This window comes from Chiroxiphia lanceolata, chromosome 7, assembly GCF_009829145.1.
Source record: "Chiroxiphia lanceolata isolate bChiLan1 chromosome 7, bChiLan1.pri, whole genome shotgun sequence".
NCBI lineage: Eukaryota > Metazoa > Chordata > Aves > Passeriformes > Pipridae > Chiroxiphia > Chiroxiphia lanceolata.
Window position 1 is genome coordinate 24,781,935 of NC_045643.1, and position 21,164 is coordinate 24,803,098.

The 21,164-nt window shown below is 43.7% G+C and overlaps 2 protein-coding genes across 5 annotated transcripts in view; both read right to left on the bottom strand.

The window, feature by feature from the left end:
• Positions 1-692: 692 nt before the first annotated feature.
• Positions 693-4,031, bottom strand: RPL37A (ribosomal protein L37a). The gene is made up of 4 exons (XM_032693172.1): positions 3,937-4,031; positions 2,831-2,959; positions 1,486-1,568; positions 693-843 (listed from the first exon to the last, which is right to left on the bottom strand). The coding sequence occupies exons 1-4, from the start codon at positions 3,937-3,939 to the stop codon at positions 780-782; spliced, it is 279 nt and encodes a 92-aa protein (XP_032549063.1). The 5' UTR covers positions 3,940-4,031; the 3' UTR covers positions 693-779.
• Positions 4,032-7,778: 3,747 nt separating this feature from the next.
• The window catches only part of SMARCAL1 (SWI/SNF related, matrix associated, actin dependent regulator of chromatin, subfamily a like 1), a 37,917-nt gene continuing 24,531 nt past the window's right edge, over positions 7,779-21,164 (bottom strand). For all 4 annotated transcript variants that reach the window (XM_032693167.1, XM_032693168.1, XM_032693169.1 and 1 more), the window contains exons 11-17: positions 15,838-16,056; positions 15,002-15,072; positions 12,730-12,832; positions 11,489-11,671; positions 10,892-10,992; positions 9,252-9,348; positions 7,779-8,862 (exon numbers count right to left, since the gene is read on the bottom strand). In XM_032693167.1, coding sequence (XP_032549058.1) covers positions 8,656-8,862; positions 9,252-9,348; positions 10,892-10,992; positions 11,489-11,671; positions 12,730-12,832; positions 15,002-15,072; positions 15,838-16,056 — 981 coding nt within the window. In that variant the 3' untranslated portion in view covers positions 7,779-8,655. The remainder of the gene's footprint in view (positions 8,863-9,251; positions 9,349-10,891; positions 10,993-11,488; positions 11,672-12,729; positions 12,833-15,001; positions 15,073-15,837; positions 16,057-21,164) is intronic.

The window sequence follows — 21,164 nt, forward strand, 5'->3', positions numbered from 1 at the left end:
CCATGCTGGAGCAGGGGTATGTCCAAAGGTGGCTGTGACACTGTAGGAAGCCCATACTGGAGCAGGCTCCTGGCAGGACCTGTGCCCCCGTGAAGAGGAGTCCATGCTGGAGCAGGTCTGCGTATAGCACTTGTGAACCCATGGCAGACCCACACTGGAGCAGCCTGTTCCTGAGGGACTCCACCCCCTGGAAGGGACCCACAATGGAGCCATCTGTTTCTGAAGGACTGCACCCTGTGGAAGGGACCCTATGCTGGAGCAGAGGAAGCGTGAGGAACTCTCTTCCTGAAAAAGATGGAGCAGCATAGTCAGCGTGTGATGAACTGACTGCGGTTCCCATTCCTTGTCCATGTGCTGCTGGTGGGGGGGAGGGAGAGAAAAATCAAAAACTGAGCCTGGGAAGAAGGGAGAGTTGAGTGGAATCAACAGTTGGTTTTATTTCTCATTATCATATGATATGACTGGTAATAAACTAAAGTAATTTACCCAAGTCAGGTCTGTAATGGTAACTAGGTAACTAGATTTCTCCCTGCCCTTATCTCAACCCACAAATCTTTTCCTTGTATTTTCTCTTCCCTGTCCAGCTGAGGAGGGAAGTGATGGAGCAGCTCTGGTGGGCACCTGGCATCCAGCCAAGATCCACACATAACACAACAGACAGAACTTCCTGCAGAAAAGACGAACATGACTGTACTCCAGTATCACCTTTTTATTGGTAAAAGGACAGATCTTGACAATGGGAAAAAAAGATGTTTCACATGGAGAACAGGAAGTAGCTTCTACTGGTCTTTCAATTCCTTCAGTCTTCTGATGGCAGATTTGACTGTCACTGCAGAGGTGGTACTGGAGGAAGAAACAGAGTCATTTGCATGTGGCAGCAGAACAACTGTGCCAGTGTTATCTTTTTTTTTAAGAAAGCACAACTCATTTTGAATAGTTATCGTCTGATTGCGCTGTCAACAGGAGTCTAATTCCACTTCTGTTTTCATGACAACAAAGCGTAGGCCTTGGCCTACAGAAGCACATGCAGCTTCACAGGCTACATCTTAACCTAAATTACCCAGTCATGCACCCACCACATGCACATGGTGTGGGCTCAGCTCCCTCACGACTGTTACATGTGGAGCAACAGTGTCTTCTATCAAGACTGTGGGGGAAGGAGAGTAAAGAGAGGGAGTAAGCAAGAGCACCTGCACAATAAGGGCTGTCATGATTCAGTGCTTTTACAACAAAAGGAAAACATGGAAATAATTTTTCTGGAGTAAATCTGGTTTTGCCTATTGCAAAGAATAGCGATCAAATACAATTTGATCCACTGCAATCAAATTTTAACAAAGCAGGCAACACTTCCCATGTCACTAACTCAACACAGATCTACTTAATGGTTAGTAGATTAAAATTAAAAAAAGATAAAAAAATCAAAAGCTGTATTATGCCTCAGCTACACAAGAATAAATGCTGATAGGAGCTTCTTCATTTCCTTACTTGTAAGTCCAGGCACCACCAGCAACTGTCTTCATGCAGGATCCGCAGTGCCAGATACCCACAGCCTTCCTCTTCATTTTGGTCTGCAATAAAAGGGGGAGAAAAAAAAAAATCACTCTCCATCAGCTGAAAAAGCCAAACAACCAACTTCAGGCGAGGACTTCAGCATCACACCACAGCATTCCTATAAGCCTAGTTAAGACAGGCGAGGATCAGGGAATGTTTTTACTCTGATTCTGCAGAACAGGGGAAGTCCACCTGAAACACTTTTTCATTCAGATATAAAGTGCATCTTTTCTAAATGCATCATCAAAAATTCAGCTCTTTTTGAAGGAGAAAAATAGTTAGGAGATACCTTGGTCATAGTAACTGATGCTCTGACCTGGATTTGGTGACTAATGTGACACCACTGTTCCCAGTAATCCCTGGACAACCCAAGACTGTTGTAAACCAGATACCCTTCAAACAGCATCTAAAGAGTGAGTGGTGGGTCTTGAACTCCTCTCTCCTGGGCAAGTATCCCTCACCTTGCAAAGGTGTCAACAGGTTTGCCTAGACCTATGCCTGATCTAGGCAGCTCTGCAAAGGGGATTATCAACATTCTCACTTCACATGACAAAGATACCAAGTTAAAAAAAAAAACAACACAGAAAACCAATAACAAACCAACACAACCCCCCAAAAACTCTGATGAAAATACTTTTAAATTCCCAGGCACTTACAGATACCTATTCTACAGATAACAATAAAAAAATATCTGGGCAAAGCACAAGCTGATGGGCCTCTTAAACTGTTGAAAACCAGATTTAACAGTGAATTTTGATTATGTACATGAGCAGGTAAGATTACTGCTTATCAAAAATTCTTCCCCCTCCTCAGTTATATAGCACACAAAAGTATGCAACTGCCATCAAGAGTTTTAAGTGGGGAAAAAGCAAGCTCTCTTCCTCCTCTCTTCCTCCTCCAGGTATGCTATAAAGCTACTGAAGGAAAATAAAGGCTCAAATCATGTGTTAATTATCAAGATAACAAGTGTGACACTTTAATTCTGTCAGATCTATTTTATGAGAGGTGTAATGGCAACGCTGCTCAATCTTTTGCATAATGAAACATAATTTATGTTTGTTTTCATTTAACTACCACTAAACATACATGTGAAATGTATATTATTGTCTTTTTCATGGATTCTGACAGTAGGCCAAAGCTCACTATACACTAATCACTGTCTCAAAACTAGTCATGTTATCCCTTTTATACAAAAATTCCTGAAGCATCAAATTGCCTTTCTAGCACCAGAAACAATGTGATTCTTAAAGATTTTTTTTGAGGTAAGGAGATCTCTCACCTTGCCACAGAAGGAGCAGGTATACTTGGCATGCTGGCTAATTTCAATCTTCTTCACCATTTTCCTAAGGGATGCACCATAACGGGTCCCATATTTACCCACAATCCCAACCTTCTTGGTGCGCTTGGCCTGTTGGGAGGCAAACCACAGTAAGCTTTGACTTTACAGAGACTGCCATCTCCTCAGCTGCTTCCTTCTCCTGTCACAGCAGTGACCTAAACTGGGGCTGCTGCCTCCCGCCCCCATTGTAAAAACTGACTGTTCACAGAATGGGTCAGGTTGGAAGGGACCACAGTGGATCATCTGGTCCAACCTCCCTGCTCAAGCAGGGTCATCCCAGAGCACGTGGCACAGGACTGGGTCCAGATCGTTCTTGTGTATCTCCAGTGAGGGAGACTCCATGCCCTGTATTGGGCAACCTGTTCCAGCGCTCAGTCACTCGCACGGAAGTTCTTCCACGTATTCAGGTGGAACTTCCTGCGCATCACTTTCTGCCCGTTGTCTCCTGTCTATTGCTCGGCATCACCGATTAGAGCCTGGCTCCATCCTCTTGGCACCGCCCCTTTAGATATTCATACACATTAATGAGAATCTCTCCCAGCCGTCTCTCCTCGAGGCTGAACAGGCCTAACTCCCCTCAGCCTGTCCCCGTAAGGGAAATGTTCCAGTCCCCCAATCACTCTCTCTGCCCTCTACTGGAGCAGCAGTTAGGAAATGACGCCAGGCTGCCGCAGCCTCAGCCTCCCTCACAACTTCTGCCGGCGCCCTTCGGGCGGCAGCGTAGCCGCCAGGCCCAAGCACAGCCCGGCTCCCTCAGGAGCGCTGTGCCACCCGATTCGCCCCCGCGGCCCCTCACGGTGCAGCCGCTGCGAGCCCGGGGCCGGCTTGTCCCCGCCGCCTCCCCGGTCGCCCCTCCCCGCTCCCGGGTCGCCTCCCCACGACCGCCCAAGCGCAGCGCGCCGCTGTGGCAGCCCAGTGTGGGGCCGGGGCCCGCCGGGGGACACGGCGCGGCCGCCCCGGGGCGGATGGCGGGGGATGGCGGGGGATGGCGGGGGATGGCGGGGGATGGCGGGGGATGGCGGCGGACGCGCCCCGGCCACACTCACCATCTTGCGCCGGCGCCGACGGGGAGAAGGAGCCCCGTGCGCAGGTCCGGGCGGAAGTGACGCGCAGGGCCGGGGCGGGTCCCGCTGTCCCTCTGGGAGACACCCCCTGCACCGGAGTTCCCCTGAACAAGAGTGAGGAGCGCTCCCTGGAACAGATTTCCTGGAGAGGTTGTGGAGTCTTCCTCACTGGACCTACACAAGAACCGTCTGGATGCAGTCCTGTGCTCTGGGATGACCCTGCTTGAGCAGCGAGGTTGGACCAGATGATGCCCCGTGGTCCGTTCTGTGACACTGTGGAACCCAACGTGAGAGCCAAGCGGTATATGAGCCATGAGCCCCAGCACTGCCGGAGGGAGATGGAGTGCGGAGGCTCAGGGTCCTGGGCTTCCACCCAGGGAGGTCCCCCCAGGATAGGAGATGGGGCAGTTACATTCACTGACTTCGTTTTTAAAGAGAAAGTAGTAGATAGATGTCAGAATTAAAACAGGAACAGAAAACCTGACTGGAACTGCAGAAAGATGATGATGATTAATCAGTGAGGACAAATTCTCATCTTGGAACATACCAGCCCTAAACCAAAAGGTTTCAAGATAACCTGACCTGATGGAACCAAGGCAACTTCCTAATTTCCTCGGGGTTATCTGCTGTTGAGACAACCAGCCCTGAAATCCTTAGTGTGTCGATGCAGAGGTGGCACTCAGCACCCAGACAGTACCCCAGGTGTTTGGGGAACTGGAGGCGTCTCCACCACCAGCACCAAAATGTGGGGTCAGCAAAACATACCAATGCCAGTGAGCTGCAATGCTCATATGAGGATTAGCAACCCATTAACCTCCATTAAGAAATGTAATTAGTTAGCCCAAGAGCTTTTTAATGTAAGATCCAGCTCATCCCCTCCTGCCAGGAAAGAGCCAGAGCTTCCCAGTCCACCTGGAAAAACCATCTCCAGGTGCTTCTTGCAGGTGCTTTTCCTCCCTTCCTGACAGCTCCATACCCACCCTGGCTGCCTTGATCCATGACAGCCCTCCTCTTCACTTGCAGTCTATTTAGTTAGTAAGGAATTAATGAATCAAGTGTACCCTGCCACCGTGTTAAGTCTTTCCCTGGCTGGGGACTGTACTTTCAGAGACGCTCACAGACAGATGCTGCATCCCCTCTTGGCTCTTGCTTTGAGGGTTTGAACACTCATAGTTTTAATTTTCATGCCGGGCTCCCCATTCCCTGATCATCCCTGTAAGCTCTTCTCCTGGGAGCTGGTAGGCCAGAGCCGTGTTCCAGATGAGGGCTCAGCAGGGCTTTAGGCAATGGTATTTATATCTCCCTGTGTTGAGTCAAAATCTCATTTGATATATCCTAGGAATATATTTGCCCTTTTCAGATCCTCATCATAATGATGACTCACAGGATACAGCTTTGATACCGACGTATTAGAAGATTAAAAAGAAAAGGGGGGGGAAGAAAGTAAAAAGTTCCTTTGGCTGCTTAGGGATGATATGGTTAAAAAAATATAAAGTGTCAGCCAACACATCCAGGACAGAGAATCTACTGCTATTCTCCGGTCTGTATCTACAGAGTTAAAAGTTTTCTGTGAGAGTATAGTGCATGGTCATACCCTTCATCTACCAGTGTTACAGACAGCTCTAGCAACAACTAAACCCAGCCCCCTCGGATGACAGCCATTCCCAGCACTGCCAGAGTAAACACAGTTTCCAAGTGACTGAGACGATAATGGATGCAGACAGGACAGCTCGGCTTTACTTTGATAGTCCACTGCCTTGAACTCTTCAGCACATGAAGATGGCCAGCCTGGGACATGTAGGAGATTTAGTTTGAACTGCTCCAGCTTATTATTCAGGTATTTTTACCTGTTGTTCCTGGTTTGGCATCCTTCTTGCAAACGCACCTTTCTCCAGTGTGGGTGGGAGCACTGATGCAGATGTACGAGCAGGCGTCCAGCCACAGCAAGATGCTCCAAGGTCCAGTAAGATGGGTCCTTCCCTTTCCTCTGCTTTAGATAATGCCAAAAAGCTGTGTCATCTTCAATGGGCAGGTGGAAGAGTCCCCAAGAGTGCTGCATGTTCCCAAGTCTGCCTGTGGGTCTGTCAGCCTGCACATTACCTTGTACAAGCAAGCCTTGGAGATCCTGTCTGAGCCTGCTGGCAGCTGCCCAGCCACCTCCTCACCATATTAATGATGGACTAATGGTGCAATTGGGATAAGGCTTGCACAGTCTCTCCAATTCCTTGAAGTAATCACTAAAAGCACTTTCCTGCAAGATTCTTCTCCCCTTTTTCATCTAGTAAGGATAAAGAGAATCTCAAGTGTACTTCAAAAAAACCTCTGTATCTCTGCAGCAAACCAGCTGAGATTTTATGGGTCCTAGCAAAGGAAGAGCACACCTAGCATTCCTCTAACAGGCTGGGATTTATCAACATATGGACAAGATAAATAGAGTTCATGAGAAGCAGAATTCTCCAAGGGTACTTACAGCGTATTTCAGAAAAATACTGTTTTGAAATAGTTGTAGCTGTACAAAGAGGAAAAGAACTACTCCTATAGGAGAAAACAATATGAGTATACAAATAATGTCTTCCATATTTTTTTTTCAGTCAGCAGACAGCAGCATTTCTCACCCCTTACTCACAACAACCCACTTTGCAAGTAGAAAGATCACTTGTCTTACAGACAGATTGAATACTCTGTGTTCAAGATGACAGGCATTTAAAAATGGCAGAAAGTGTGTCTTTATTTCCTGGCCAGCTGTTGAAGCAAGAGCAACGATGTTTAGCTCTCAGTCTCAAACCCAGAGATAAAGCATTTCCTCCAGTAGCCCAGTCACACAATCCTCACTGCTGCTCTCACACCCCAAAGCACCTTCTGCAGTCATGAATGAAAAGCAATTCTCCACCCAGCACAACTGCATACGCAGCCTGTGGGGCATTTCCATGACGACAATTGCTGCAAATGGAATAATCAAACCCTTCAATGCAGGAAAAAATATCTACTATTACCAGGTTGATCTTGCAGCACAAACATTCTCTAGAGATTATGGCTGTAAAACATAGATAACTGATACCTTTGTGAAATTATATCTTCTCCTGTACTCCCTGGTCACACTGGCACCAGCCCATTTCCAAGTATCTTCTAGGACTAAGAGCAGAAGCATGAAAGACATTAATCTGGGGATCACGCTACACCACCCTGGCAATAATACACACACACAAAAAAAAAACTATGCAGAGATGCCTAAGAATACTAGTTGTGATAAACAAAGCCACTTGCTTTTACATCAAGCCCACATCAAAAGTGGCCTCTAGAGTTTTTGCAGAGGCATCACCTCTGTGAAGTGGAATCAGGCCATGCCCAAGGGACAGCAACTGTGTCACAGGCTCCTGAAAGGAACCAAAGACCAGATTTGCTCAGGTGCCATTGAGGCTGGGAGGTCAGGCATCCCAGTTCACAGGGCTGAGAGCATGGTAGAGACTATCACAGATCAAAAAAAGGCATTTTAATCACTGCATTAAACAACAGTGCTGCTTTTGGCATTCTTAGTGTAACCTGCACAGAGCTGTAATGGGAGCAAATAACAGGTCCCAGGATACCAGCCTAAACATCTTATGGAAGTAACTCTTGATTCACCTATAAGCAAAGTATCATGGGAGTTTCCCATTTGAAAGTTGATGTGTTTTAGAAAGCACAAAAAGGACATATCTTTCAGACATTGTAAGTACTTTTAAGAAAATGTTAATATTTCCACTGCATCACATACTTCTCAAGCTTAAGGTCCAAATGGGAGATGAAATGCTAAAACAGAAAAAGTATCAAAAGCTTGGGAACCACAATTTAAGAAAAACTTTTTATTTAAACAGTTTAGTCCAGAATCAGCATCTTACAAAACAAGAGCAAAACTCTGCACATGTCCCCCTCTCCTCACTCACCTGTAGAAATTAGTCTTGAGTCTTGAAGAAAACACCCCCCCCCCCTCCAGACTTAATCCCTGGCAGTTAGCACAAGCTTTATTCTCTACTGACACAAGAAGCACACGCCATGGAGCAGCTCTTAAGATTCAGCAGATGAGGTCAGAGATGAGAGTGCTCAGGCAGATGTGCCTATCAGGCAATGCACACTTCCTGGCACACAGTTACACTGCTTAGTTTCAAGGTACCGACTGCTCTTTTCCCTTGTCTTCCCCACGTCCACAAAACATCAAAATCTGTCTGGATCTTTTTTCCTCATGGCCAAATGGAATATCAGAAAGCCAGTTTGTGAGCAACCCAAGTAGGAACTAAGTTTGCCGGTGAACCAACTCATGTAAACACAGGCTAGAACTCTTGGAGCTGGAAGACTGATTGTTAAAAGCACTCTACAGCTGCTGAGGAGTTGGTTTTCACAATAGTTCTGCCTTGTGGACAGACAACTGTTACCTGCTTTTTAAACCAAACAACTGTGGAAACCAACATACTGAAACACAGCAGCATGCTACTTGCCCATGGCCATTCAGTCATCAGCAAACCTGAACTGCAAAACCTGCAGGCTGCCAGGTGTGCACTGCACATCTGTCAGACTGCCTTCTCATTGTTTGAGATGAAACATGCTAGAGATACAGAAAACTTAAAAGTCTTTTATTTTTGAAAACTGAAAAATAAAACTTGATTGGTTTTGGTTTTTCTTTTTTAATTAAAAAAGATCTCTTAGTTGCCATCTCTTTTGCTGTCACCATTACACTTTAAAAAACTCCTCAATACGCTGCTTTTTTCTGGGACTCACTGAATATGTTTTTGCTTCTTTATCTTGCAAGACACTGTCAGAGTCAAACTCACAGCCAGCATCAGCTGCCTCCAAAAGCAAAGCATCATCAGCATCATCTCTGCTCTCAGAGAAGGTCCTCTGGAAAAGGTCATAGATGGTCTGCTGCTTTGGATCAGGCTGAGAAAACAGAACAGACAGAGTCTGCATGGACATTGTCATATAGAACCTAGTGAGCAAGAATCACAGGATGCTCCCCCTGAGACGGTGCATTTTTGTGCACAGATCATACTATGTATGATACACACACACATATATCTCATACATATATATACACTCAAAGGCATACAAATGATATGGAGGCTAACACGTCTCCTTGCAAACAGAAGGTTTGGAACATCTCTGTGGAAGGTCTAAGTCAAGACATGGATTTTGGGAGGTGCTGGAGAATCTGGTCCATGGCATTAAAGGCAGAACAGGTGTAAGGTCAGCCTGCCAATCTAGATTACACAAGCCAAAACCTGTTCAGCCTCTCCCAGGGACCACCAATATTCTTTCAGGTCAATTACCTTAGGACAGTAATTAGTGGACTCAGCTGTTTCAGAGAAATTGGTTTCTGAAAGACCAGCTTCGCCCAGCACTTTGATCTTCTCTTGAATCATTGGCCTAGGAGAGATAAATGGATTATTATTGAAAGGAAAAAAGCATCATCAAGGACACTGTCATTTACTATGTGTAGATGAAAAAACGATATAACCAGGTATAAAGATGGTTTTTCTACCAATGCCTGTTGGTTCCTTAACCTGTCCTGCTCTTGTTTATGATGACTGTATGCTGTCTTGGGGTATCAGTCAATCCAGTTTAAACAAGTATCAATCAATTATCTAAGTAACGAGAAGAGGATTTAGGGTTATAAATATTTGGAGAACACACATATCCAACAGGGAAACTAGCTGACTAAGGCAACACCAATGGTATGAAGCCAGAACAAGAAGATGCAGCTAAAGGGACTCTCAATAACCTGTGTGTTCAGTCTCCAAGGCAAGCAGTGGTAATCCCCAACAACAGACACATCAGCATTTCAAGGATAACTCCCAATGTACAGCAGGAGGAAGAATCCATCACTGGCCCCAGAGGCAGAGAGGTCCCAGCTGCACCTGCAGACTGGACACTTTGAAAGGCACAAAGGCCATGGCACAATTAATGCATTAACCAAATAGCCTTGTCGTCTTGATCTTTTTCTCATCTTTAAAAAGAATGCCACTGTCCTTTCAAGAGCCATATTTCCTTCCCATTAAGCACTAATGACTGCACAGACAGCATTTCACAAATAAAGGCAGAATTACTGTCATTAACTTTCCATGAAATTTAGGCAATGCATCAGTTTCCAGATCCCTGCATTGTAGGGTTATAATTATTTGCCATCATGATATTCTGGGAACTGCACAAGTTCACTGAGTTCATTTGTTCCTTTAAACAAGGTAATAAAGATGTAATTTTGGACTTTAAATGAACCAGCTGGCGGATAATTTCTTTTCATCGTTTGCAGGTCAGTTCTCTTGCAGCACTGAAGATTCCTCAGATCCTCCCCACCCCCAGATGTCAGCTTCCCCAGCCCTAAGGACTTGTGTCCACTGATGACCCTCACAGCAGCCAAAGAGACTCATACCACAACTATCCAGAGGTGGGTCAGTGGCACTTTTTTAATCCATCTGAAGGACTCGCTGAAGAGCAAGAGGACAGCAGCAGTACAGTCCTCCTTCACAGCTCCCTGTCCAAGCATTTAGAAGCCAGGTTGCTCCTCAGACTGAATTTACAATACACTGAACCATCTCCACTGTCTGCTGACTTTGCGTGAAAATACTCAGCATTTTACAGTACCCTAGCATAGGAATGTTATCTAAGACAACTTCTTCTCCTTATACAGAGGCTGTAATGGTTTTAGATGCATCAGCTCCTCCAGATTTTCTCTTAAGGGCCTTTTCTTTGTCAGGTAACTACTTTTATTCCTTCTGCTTGTCAGCCACTTAGTCATGTCCACTGCAACCAGGCCATGTCTCCAGCTCACAGCAGACCCGACTGGCACTTTTTGCTCCTCCCCTCACAGGCTGTGCAAATCAGCACTAACATTAAGCACCTCAGATCACCTATGTAACAAACAGTGGAGAGCAGGTGGCAGGAGAACCAGAGCGTCTTTCTCTCTTCTTACCATAAGTAGTCATCTGCTGTGCCTCTAGCCACCAGGTAGTGAACATTAACGGAGCTGGTCTGTCCAATTCGATGTGCCCGATCTTCTGCTTGGATCAAAATCTTAACGTAAAAACATGACAAATACAAAGTGAGAACTGCAGCATCTAAGAAGTAGCGTAAGCACCAGGGGATGGGAAGATCTCATTTCTTGTGCTTAGCAACTGTTTCTTATCTGGATCCTGTTAACACCTGTATCCTCAAACACAGACTAAGCCAAGAAGTAGTCTGGTACACCAGGTTCCCAGCATCTTTCAAAAGTAGAGGGTCAGCATTGATGATGGACCCTTTCAGGTCTTGGTTTGGCGAGCTGTTAAGAGCTCTGTCAAATTAAGAAACAGGAGCATGTTTCCCTTTCATGCTATCTTCTCCAAGCCAGCAAGCTGTGTAACCAGCTTCACTGGTTCAAGCCCAGGCACCTGAGGTTGCAGAGATAGGAGACATCAGAGAAAGCAAGAGAAAAACCCTAGAGAAAGTCCCCTGCCCATTATATCTCCTAATCAGCAACATTTCTGCTCTCCAGGGAGCATCCAACCCCTGTTCCCTCCAGGATGCTTACCCCTGGGTTCCAGAAGAGCTCTGCAAACACCACCAGGTCTGCAGCAGACAACGTAAGGCCCATGTTTGCAGCAGTGAGGGAAAGGACAGCCACAACCTGCTTCTCTGAGAACTGGAACTTTTGGCACAGAGACTGCCGCTCGACTGAAGATGTGGAGCCGTCGATGCGAATGTACTCAACATGCTGTGAAAAGGCACAAGATACTGTTTAGAGACCTTCTGTCCCCTTTCCTGTATACTCCTTCCATGTCTTAGTGGATACCATTTCCCTTCCCCATGGCAGAATCAGAAAAGTAAAAAGGCAACAGTTATATTTCTAAGACCTTTCCTAATCTTTCAGGCAGAAGCACTGTAGCTCAGTATACAACATACCTAACATACCTCCCCCTCCATCCAGTGTGTGACTTGCTCCCATGCCCATTCTTCTCCCAGAGTCCAGCACAACAAGAAGGACAGTGACAAGCTCGGGTACAGTGGAAAGGCAACTAGCTTAATACAAAACTAACCACTGTCTCTGTGCTGAAGTTACAGGTGGTACAACCTCCCCAGCCTCCCTAAGTATTCCTCCATTTGCAGTGGGAGGAGATGTGATGACATCTCAGTTGCTCTGTGGCAGGCTCAGGACAGGCATGGCAAACCTGTGTGATGCAGGGCCGTAACTCTTCAGTGTCCAGTGCTGTCATAGAGCAAAGTCACCACTGCCACTGTGGTTTACAGGTTGGAATATTATCTTAAACCATTCTTCACACTGGCCTAGCAGGACCCTAGGAGCATCCATGGAAGTCTCAAATGAAAAATTAACCAAACAACTTTGGAGTCAAGAGAGACAATTTGCAGGTCTGCTGAGTCTCCCTACAGTGTTACAGTTCAAAAACATAAGAGCACCACAGAGGTAAAGGCAGGCAGCCATAGTGGGTTTGGGTTGTTGCATTCTGCCTCTGAGGAAAGCCTGGAGGACAAAGCAGAGACTGCCACACAGGGTAATAGTCCTCCAGGAATTCACAAGGTCCAGGGAAGATGATGGAGATTAAAAGAACATTAATACAAAGTGCATTCTGTGAGGCATTCACCCTGACAGCTCAGCTCCCTTGGTGAAGGGCACATTCAGAAGCACAGCAAGTAGAAATTATCTCTGCCACTAACTTTCATAAACTATCTGACCGGCCATAACTCCAGGGAGCTCTGAAACTGCTCTGAGGCTGGAACAGTGACAAAGTTAAGGCAACTCAGTCAGTCACTTACTTTCTTCTCCAGCTCTGCAACAACTGCATCCAGCATTATCTTGTGATGAGCAAACACCAGGAATTTATTATTCCCACTTTCCAGTAACTCCAGGATGTATTCTCTACATGAAAGAGGAAAAATATGAAAACTCTATAAAATTATGTGCTGAGACAATACAGACTTAGCTCACAACAAATTCTGAAGATACTGCTCATCTACATACAGGCACGAGGAAACTGGCTAGCATGAAGAAAGCTGCAGTAAAGTGCAAGTAGCAAGTCAAATCTTCTATAGATTAAAAATGACATTGAAGGAAAAATCACTCATTTCTTGATCACCACACCTGAACAGCTGCCTACATTTATACTTGGGGATTAATGAAAATTAGTTTATTATATCCTACTTGAAACAAGACATCCCAGACCAATCAACTGAAGGTCATCTACACTTAATGACAATCTCACCCATCCGTATTTCTAACTTTTAAACAATCACAATACAGTAAAAGATGCTGTATGCAATTGTACTTTCTGTGTTTAGTTAGGATTGTTTTTATTTTAGAATAAAAGATCTCTAAACACATAGATCACAATATCCTAGAAGTACCCTTCTCGCAAGGGTTCACACTGACAATTTACTCCAGTTTAACAATCTAAATACATCAGCTATTTCTAGGAGTTATCCATATGCATACAGGCTAATGGCCAATAAAAGGCAACAAGTCTCCTTTTAAATGCAGTTAAGAGGTGTTAATTAAATGAAAACATCTGGCTTTTCCCATGGACTAATAGCAAAGCTACAGAACCCATGTAGTAACCTGTGTTACAATCAGGTCAGCTGGAGCCTATACAGATGACACAAATGTCATCTTTTCTTTGGAATAGCAAAATTGTTACAAAGATCAGGAATACCAAGTTCTTTGCTAAATACAACGTAACTTAGGTCAGCGGCAACTGTCAGAAAACACCAGGCAGCATTTCCAGTGCTGTATTAAGATTTATCAGTTCTTTGCAGACAACCCCCAGGGTTCATGATGTTCAGATCCCAGTTAATGAGAGTATCATTTAACAAAGAAATCTGGGAGGGAAGTGGGACTGCTGGATTTTAAAACAAAAGCAAAGCAAACATTCGGTGTAGTAAGCAGGTGCCAACCAACACATCACAATTATTTTATACCTCATTCCCATATTCCATTTAACAAATGGCAAGTCATTTCAATGGAAGCAATGGAAGACCTGTCAACAAGGGTAAAATATGGGAAGTGCTGATGATCATAGGACAGTACCGTTTCCTAGATGGTACCGTACCTTAGCAGCTTATAGTAAGTGATATTTTAAATGCTCCTAAACCCTAGAAAAAAAATGGACAAGTTCCTACCAGATAGTCAAGTAAACAACACTTCATGGTTTTATATTCAGTTCATATTTGCAACTGAAATAAAAACAAGAAAGTCTTCCAACTGCTCACTAACATAAAAGGAAGAAACTCTTCTACAGAAATGAGCACTGGGACACTGAAGTGCAGTTCTGTGCCAAACAGGCAAATTTTGCAACAAGGTCTGAGACTGTGAAATCACACAGTGCACATCAGCTGGTCCTTACATTTACAGAGCTGTGGAAAGTAAACTGTTTTCATGTTATTATCATACTGCTTATTAGAAAGTTACGCTAAATGATCTAAAGCAACTCCTTTGCAGCCCCAGCAGAAAGGCTAAGGGTGAATGGGCATAGGAAGTCACAGAAGGAAATTACTCCTAGGGAAGAGAGTTAAAAGCACACCTATGGTACAAAACTCGCTACTGAGGTCCCATGTGAGCCCCGTGGAACAGCCAAGAATTTCCGTAGGGGCTGTGAGATTCCTCGAGCGCATTCCAACTAAAGTTCAGTCTATCTCAGAAGCTTTTTGATTCAGGGTTCCTGCTGCAGCAGGACTGCAGCATTTCTTTCCTCAAATTCTGCTGGTACTTGTAAGTTTCATTGCTCCCTCCCTCCTTAAACTGAAATAGGGTCTGGATCAGGGAACTTGGTCCAAGTCCCAAACACCAAGTAATTTTAGATGGTTCAAATGACAGTTTAGATCCATATCTGGAATGAAATCAGAAGACTTATTCGGCCTAGGAACTCTGAGAGGAGAAAATGTTTAGTGCATTGTAATTAACATCAATTTTTTCTAGGCTGACTTTAGGCTATGCTTCATGTCCCTGCACTGTTATCTCTAAGGCACTGTTTCCTGTTCTCAGCAGACAAACACATTTCACGAGGCAGGAATGGAGCAGTGACACACAGCTTACATGACTGAGCGGATTTTAGCTTCTGCCGTTCTGCTGAAGAAGACAAGAAGAGCTTCCTTCTCTTGTTGTTTCTGTAAAGAGAAAGACAAACAAATTTGAGTCTCAAAAATGCCTTTTCTCCTTCTTGCTCACAGATCTGGGATATCTGCTGCTGCCAATAAACACTTTGCTAGGAAAAAACAACAACATAAAATGCACAACAATAGAAGCCTGGAGGGGGAAGTCTCCTACTCACCTCTGGGTATGGCAATACTCATACATTCCTGACACCTCCCTTTCTACCTCCTACTCAACTCCTACAAGTTGGATGACAAGTATATCACAAATGCAGCTTTAGTTGAGAAACAGCAAGGAAAAACTCCCAAGTTCTTACAGAACCGCATTAGCAACCTAGGAGCCTAGAACAGGCATTTACCATCCATACACGGAAAACAAACAAGAGAAGTAAAAGCACACTCTTCACATTTTTGGCTACTGCTCTGTTCACAACACAGCTTAAACAAGGCTGTGTTTTGATAGGCTGAATGAGATTACAGCGCTAGACAGAAGAGTAAGTACAGAGGCAAGAGGTCTGAAAGGCAATTAGAAATTATTAACACAAGAAAAAAAAAGAGAGGAAATGGTATTTCACACAAAGGGACAAAGCAGACCACTTACATCAAAAGCAAAACAAGATGAGCAGTTTTGATTGTGCTGTACATTCACTTCAAACTGTGCCTTCACATAAGGTGTGGCTCTGACCTTCTTTGGAACTCAGGTACTGTTTTTAGCTGATGTTTTTGAATAAAGGTACCTGAAATAGCAGTGGCTCATCACGAAAATAGTTTCTGACTTACACTTTTATATCCTTTGGCCATCCTCTTTGCTTCAGCTTCCAAGACAGCTTTGGTCTTTGCATTAATGCCTTCAGGAGCCACCACAACCATTTTGCGTTGCTTTGCTGGAAGCTGGGAAAGCACATCTGATTTCAGACGTCGGATCATGATGGACTCTTCCAGCAAAATTTTCAGTTCAGTTAAGTTGGATGATCCAGAGTAGTCCCAACCCCATGGCATCTGGGAAAGATCAAAGCAGTTATCAATGTCAAACTTACAAAAGACTGGTCTGCAGGCAATCCAAAAGCAGAATAAATGTCCCAAGAAACTGGACAAGGTAAGAACTTAAGGGTCAGGAGGAAGAGACATTTGATAAAAATGGCGGTAAGATAGAAACATACAAACTAATCCACCCAAGGTGGAAAGGTTACTTACAAATTCCCCTATCTACAAGTGCTCAGGGAGGTGCAGGGAAGCGGACTACGCAGAAAGGTGGCAGGGATCCCTACTGCAGCACTGTGCCCCAGTATTCATCCTCACACAGCAAGGTGCTGCTCTCCACTTGCAGCTTTGAGCAGGCCAAGAGAACTCAATGCAGTTCTGTGCATGCACATTTACCTCAGCTTTAAGCAGAGAGACACACAAAAATCTTCTCTAACAGCATGAGGACAAACATCCTTAACCAACATGCCTTCACAGAGTTGTTACACTTGTCTGTGCCAGGTCAAAATTGCCTGTATTCCACTATGACCTGACTCTTGATCCACTTCCTGACATACTCTGTTTCTGCCATTACATGTTTGGTTCAAACTCAAGCAAACCATAAATAAACTGTGGCCCAAAATACATCACTCCAAACACTGTCTCTTCAAAGTATCATCATGTCAAAGCTCCTCTGAACAAGCCCTTCATTTACTCCTTGAAACGCTCCCCTCTGAACCCTATTCTCTAAGATCCTGTCTGCAGGCAATACACATCTGTTCAATTAATCTCAGCTCATCACTTCTCCTACTTGTAATTCCACAGCCTATCATTTGTTCTCTGAGAAAGAACAACTAAGCAGACACACAGTGGCATCAAAATTGGTACATTCCCCAAAAGAAGCATCTGTAAACAACTTTCTTTTGGAGAAGAGACCCATAAGGTTTTAATGCTGAAGCAAAGGCAAAAGAAAAACCTTTCTGCTGAAATGTCACAAATAAGGGCAGGAAATACAGCTACAGTAATACTAAAAACCAAGGTGGGGAGGGAGGTGAAATCTTCCTCACAGCTCCAATTCCAAGTCATATTGGCAGCATCCAAAAATACAACCTCTGGTCTTGGAATAACAATCCAAAGTAAACCACTGCATATGGATGCAAATTTGCTCCTGAAATGCATACAAGGGAGGTGTGGGGAGCCTCAGCACCAACCCCTTTGATCTACTGCTCTACTCTTATTGTACCACATCATTTGCTAAAATAGATTTAACCTTAAAGATCTATATCTCTTTTATTTGTCTTCCCCAAGAGAAACCTGCTGCAACACAGAAATGGAAGTAAAATAGAAAAAAGCTCTAAAGTATTCACTGCACCCTCCATCCTCTCACAGAATGCATGAGACAAAAAACAAATCATACTAACCACGGGGTTAGTCACATTTCTGACTGTATTAAGAGGTGGTGCTTTGATGAAAAAGGGATGAGAACATGCTGTGGGACAGGAAGAAGAGCAATCAAACAGCTTATAGTTAAGTAAGACCTCTTTGATATCTGGAAGTGAACATTCCTACTTCAGGTTGAGATAAAACAGGACAATCTGCAGTTCTATTGCCATGTTGTACTGATGTGAACCATTAACTGACTTCAGATTCTGGAACTTATGGCCACCATTAAAACTCATTTGACTTAATCTATTCCTACATAATTATGGTACCATCTGATTAGCTACAGTTGGTTCATTAAAGCAAGAAACAATTCAAACCCCAGACACAAAGCCATTTTAAATCTTGTAGAATTAAAACTTTGGCTCTGACAACAGCACACTGGTGTACAGCTAGAGGTAATAAGCTCACCTGGATCTCAGCCAACCCCTAAAAAGCCAACATGGGTATCACTGCTCTGCTTCCCTGAAACCAGAAGTGCAAGATACATCCCTCAGGTCTGTGAAGAGCAAGCTCAAGTCTAGCTGGGCTTATTAGCTTTAGGCACTCTGTAGGAAAGCTGACATTGCTAAGCCACAGTCTTTGTTCTCCCTTTCTGCATTACTTCAGGCTCCATGGGCCCAGCAGAGCAGCTGTACAGAACCAAGGAGGAACCACTGGGCTGTGCCCAGCCTTCTAAGCCCACTGCCCACACTGCTCAGTGCACTGAGTGCATTGTAGAGATAACTCAGATTAGGCTACTCAGCAAGACCTACTGTGGGGTCTGGACTCTCCTCAGGTTGCCTCATTCTACTTATGGAGCCCATGTTTGTCCACTTTCCACTTCCATAACAAGCAAGTAATACATATGCTTTATGTCCATGTAGCCCAATTCATTTCAGAAAAGCAACATCATCATCAGAGAAAGAACAAGAAACACAGAGAGCCAATATACCATCTACTGAGATATTAAAAAGCTCATACAGGCAGAGTCCCTACAGTACATTCAGATTATATATTTCTTTCATGGTGCTGGAACAAATTGCAAACAAGGAAACATGCTAGCTCTGTGCTGCACCTAGTGATAAAAACATAATTATTTTTGGAATTATTAGACTTAAGTTTAGTATACCCTATTGTGGAAAAGAGAAAAAAAGAGGGACATTTATTTTGCCAAAATACACATCTGGCTTTGATCCATAACATTCCAGAACACATGCTTCCAACTGTGATTTTCTTACCAAACTGTTACAGCATCTTACATGAGTCAGTAAACTTATTACAGTGTTAGCAGAAGCTGCCAAACTCTTACAAATTCAGAGCATGTGCTCAGATAGAAATTATTTAATATTTGCCAACATCACCCAGTTCGAAAAATGAATTCACAGCATGTATTTTGGAAAACAGACTTGAGATAGTTCGTAAATAACAGGTAACATTTCACTTGTATTTTTAAGAATACAGATGCTGGGAGGTTGAATTACAAAATTATAAACTTTAATATCTTTTCTAATAAAATCTGCCAGATATTTGTAACTTTCTGTCATAAAACCTACTATCTTGAAACAGAAACTAGTCAGGCTTTAGTTTTAGGTTGAATGGTTCGGGTTTGCCAGTTTTTCTTTAATTTTATAATGCAATCAGATTTATTATTAATACCAAAACATTTTTACATAGCACCTTTCATCCTGACAGATCTTCAAAAGCCTTGCAAAACCTCTCTAGTTCTGTGCAATTCCATCTCCACTCATAAAGCTGCTATTTTCAGGACAGAAAGAAGGACACATTTAAGTAATGACAGCAGAAATACCAGAACAGTTCTACAGAGAAGATGTAACTCCTAACACAGTTTCAGGTTAGAGCTGTAAAAAGGAACATGAGGGACAGTCTACAGTCATGAAAGAACAACTACAATCATCAAAACACCTTTTAAATTTATTCATTGCTGAGGGGATCTATGGCAATCCAATATTCAGCAGTCCCATTTTTTCCTCTAATACTATCCACATCTCTTCATTTCCACAAGCCCCACTTCTCCAAATAACCAAATTCTTTTAAGGTTCACTCTATCACTGACATTAACTGCAGCAAAAATATCCCAGATGAGCATGGAGAAGACCAGCAACGTTCAACTGTTTAGTAGAGACAGGTCAAACAGAGAAAAAAAATTGTACTAGAAACCCTGCTAAGGTTTTGAAGGGAAGCTGATACAGACTGTGACCTCCATGCTGAGTTTCACTGCAGGTTGAAAACTCATTTACACAGAGTACACTGTTACAACCTGGATCATGTAAAACTATTTTATTTCTTATATCCAATATCCTACCTGAGGTCTGTGTGCCTCACAACTGAAGCAACATGCAGAACTTTACCCTTAAAGGGTTTATGAAACTCCAAACCTATTCAGACTCACAGGCTTCAAATTAACTTTCCTTTTTACTGCAGAAAACCAACAAGATTGAACTGTATCTCTTCATTTTTCTCTAGGAAGCATTCTGAACACTACTCAGAAAGGAATCTTTCAATAAAGACAATGAAGCTCAGCAGAAGATGTGACTCCCTCCTTCCATATGATTACCTACTATGGATGGAGTCTAGGACTCCAGCTCTGTATCCATGATTCTGCATGCTAATGGCCTTAATCTAATCAACGGCATCAGCACACGAGTACCAATGCCAATTAATTGCTCCTCTGGGTTGCACATTTGAACATACATAGAACAACACTACACTGGCTATGAAATCAAAAGTGGGCATTCAGACCTAAGAAAAAAGGAACTCGAGAATTTTATATAAGACTGCAATAAGAATCTTCTTGAGGGAAACCTGGTATATGTTGGCTACACTAAACAGAAAAGAAAACAAACAGAAAAGCCCTACAAATAGCTGTAACTATTTTCATGGCATACAGTGATGATGTTCAGTTCTTCAGTAAATATTTTTGAACATGAAATGGTCATTTAGTGTTTCCAACTACTCTGCTGAAAATAGTTTCCCAGTCTTACAGACAATGAGGCACAAGAAGTTAAATGGATTACTCAAGAACAAAGCAGAGTGTCCAAGTTTGTGCTACAGGTGCGTCCTCACACTGCCAAGCCATTCTGTGCCACGTGCAAACTACTACATGCTTGTCCTGGAGGACCTGGAGGGCAAGACAGATTAGAGGGCTCTTGTTCCAAATCAGAAGTCAGGGGAACTTTGGTTTCCCCTTTTGTGTCTATGCAACCAGCACAGAAGATCCCTGAGCCTCCTTGTACAACAAGCAGCAGCAAAAGCTGTTCTTTTAGCAGTGTGTGTTCCAATACACACAGCAGCCCTAGAGATGGCAAATCCAAGCACAGCTGAGTTGCCCATACATTGGCAGCAAGGCAGACACCTGCCATCATGGCTCCAAATGCTGGCTTCCTGCAAAACCAAGATCTTGCAGTGGTTGGACTCAATGACTCGATGGAAACTACTGCTGAGCAACTGGCAGAGGAGTTATTTTCAAGATATGCTGGGGATCACATCCATTTCCTGAATTAGAAGAGCAGAATACAAAGATGGACTATAAGTCCTCATTTTTTACTTACCTGGAAGTATAAAATCCAAAATCCCGAGCAACACAGGCCTTTATCAAAGTGACTAAAGCAGACTAGAAACTGGATTTTTGGTTTTGTGATTTTTAATCAATTAGCCCAAACCTGCAGCTGCTTAAAGCCCCCATATTACTCTGCCCATTTAAAACA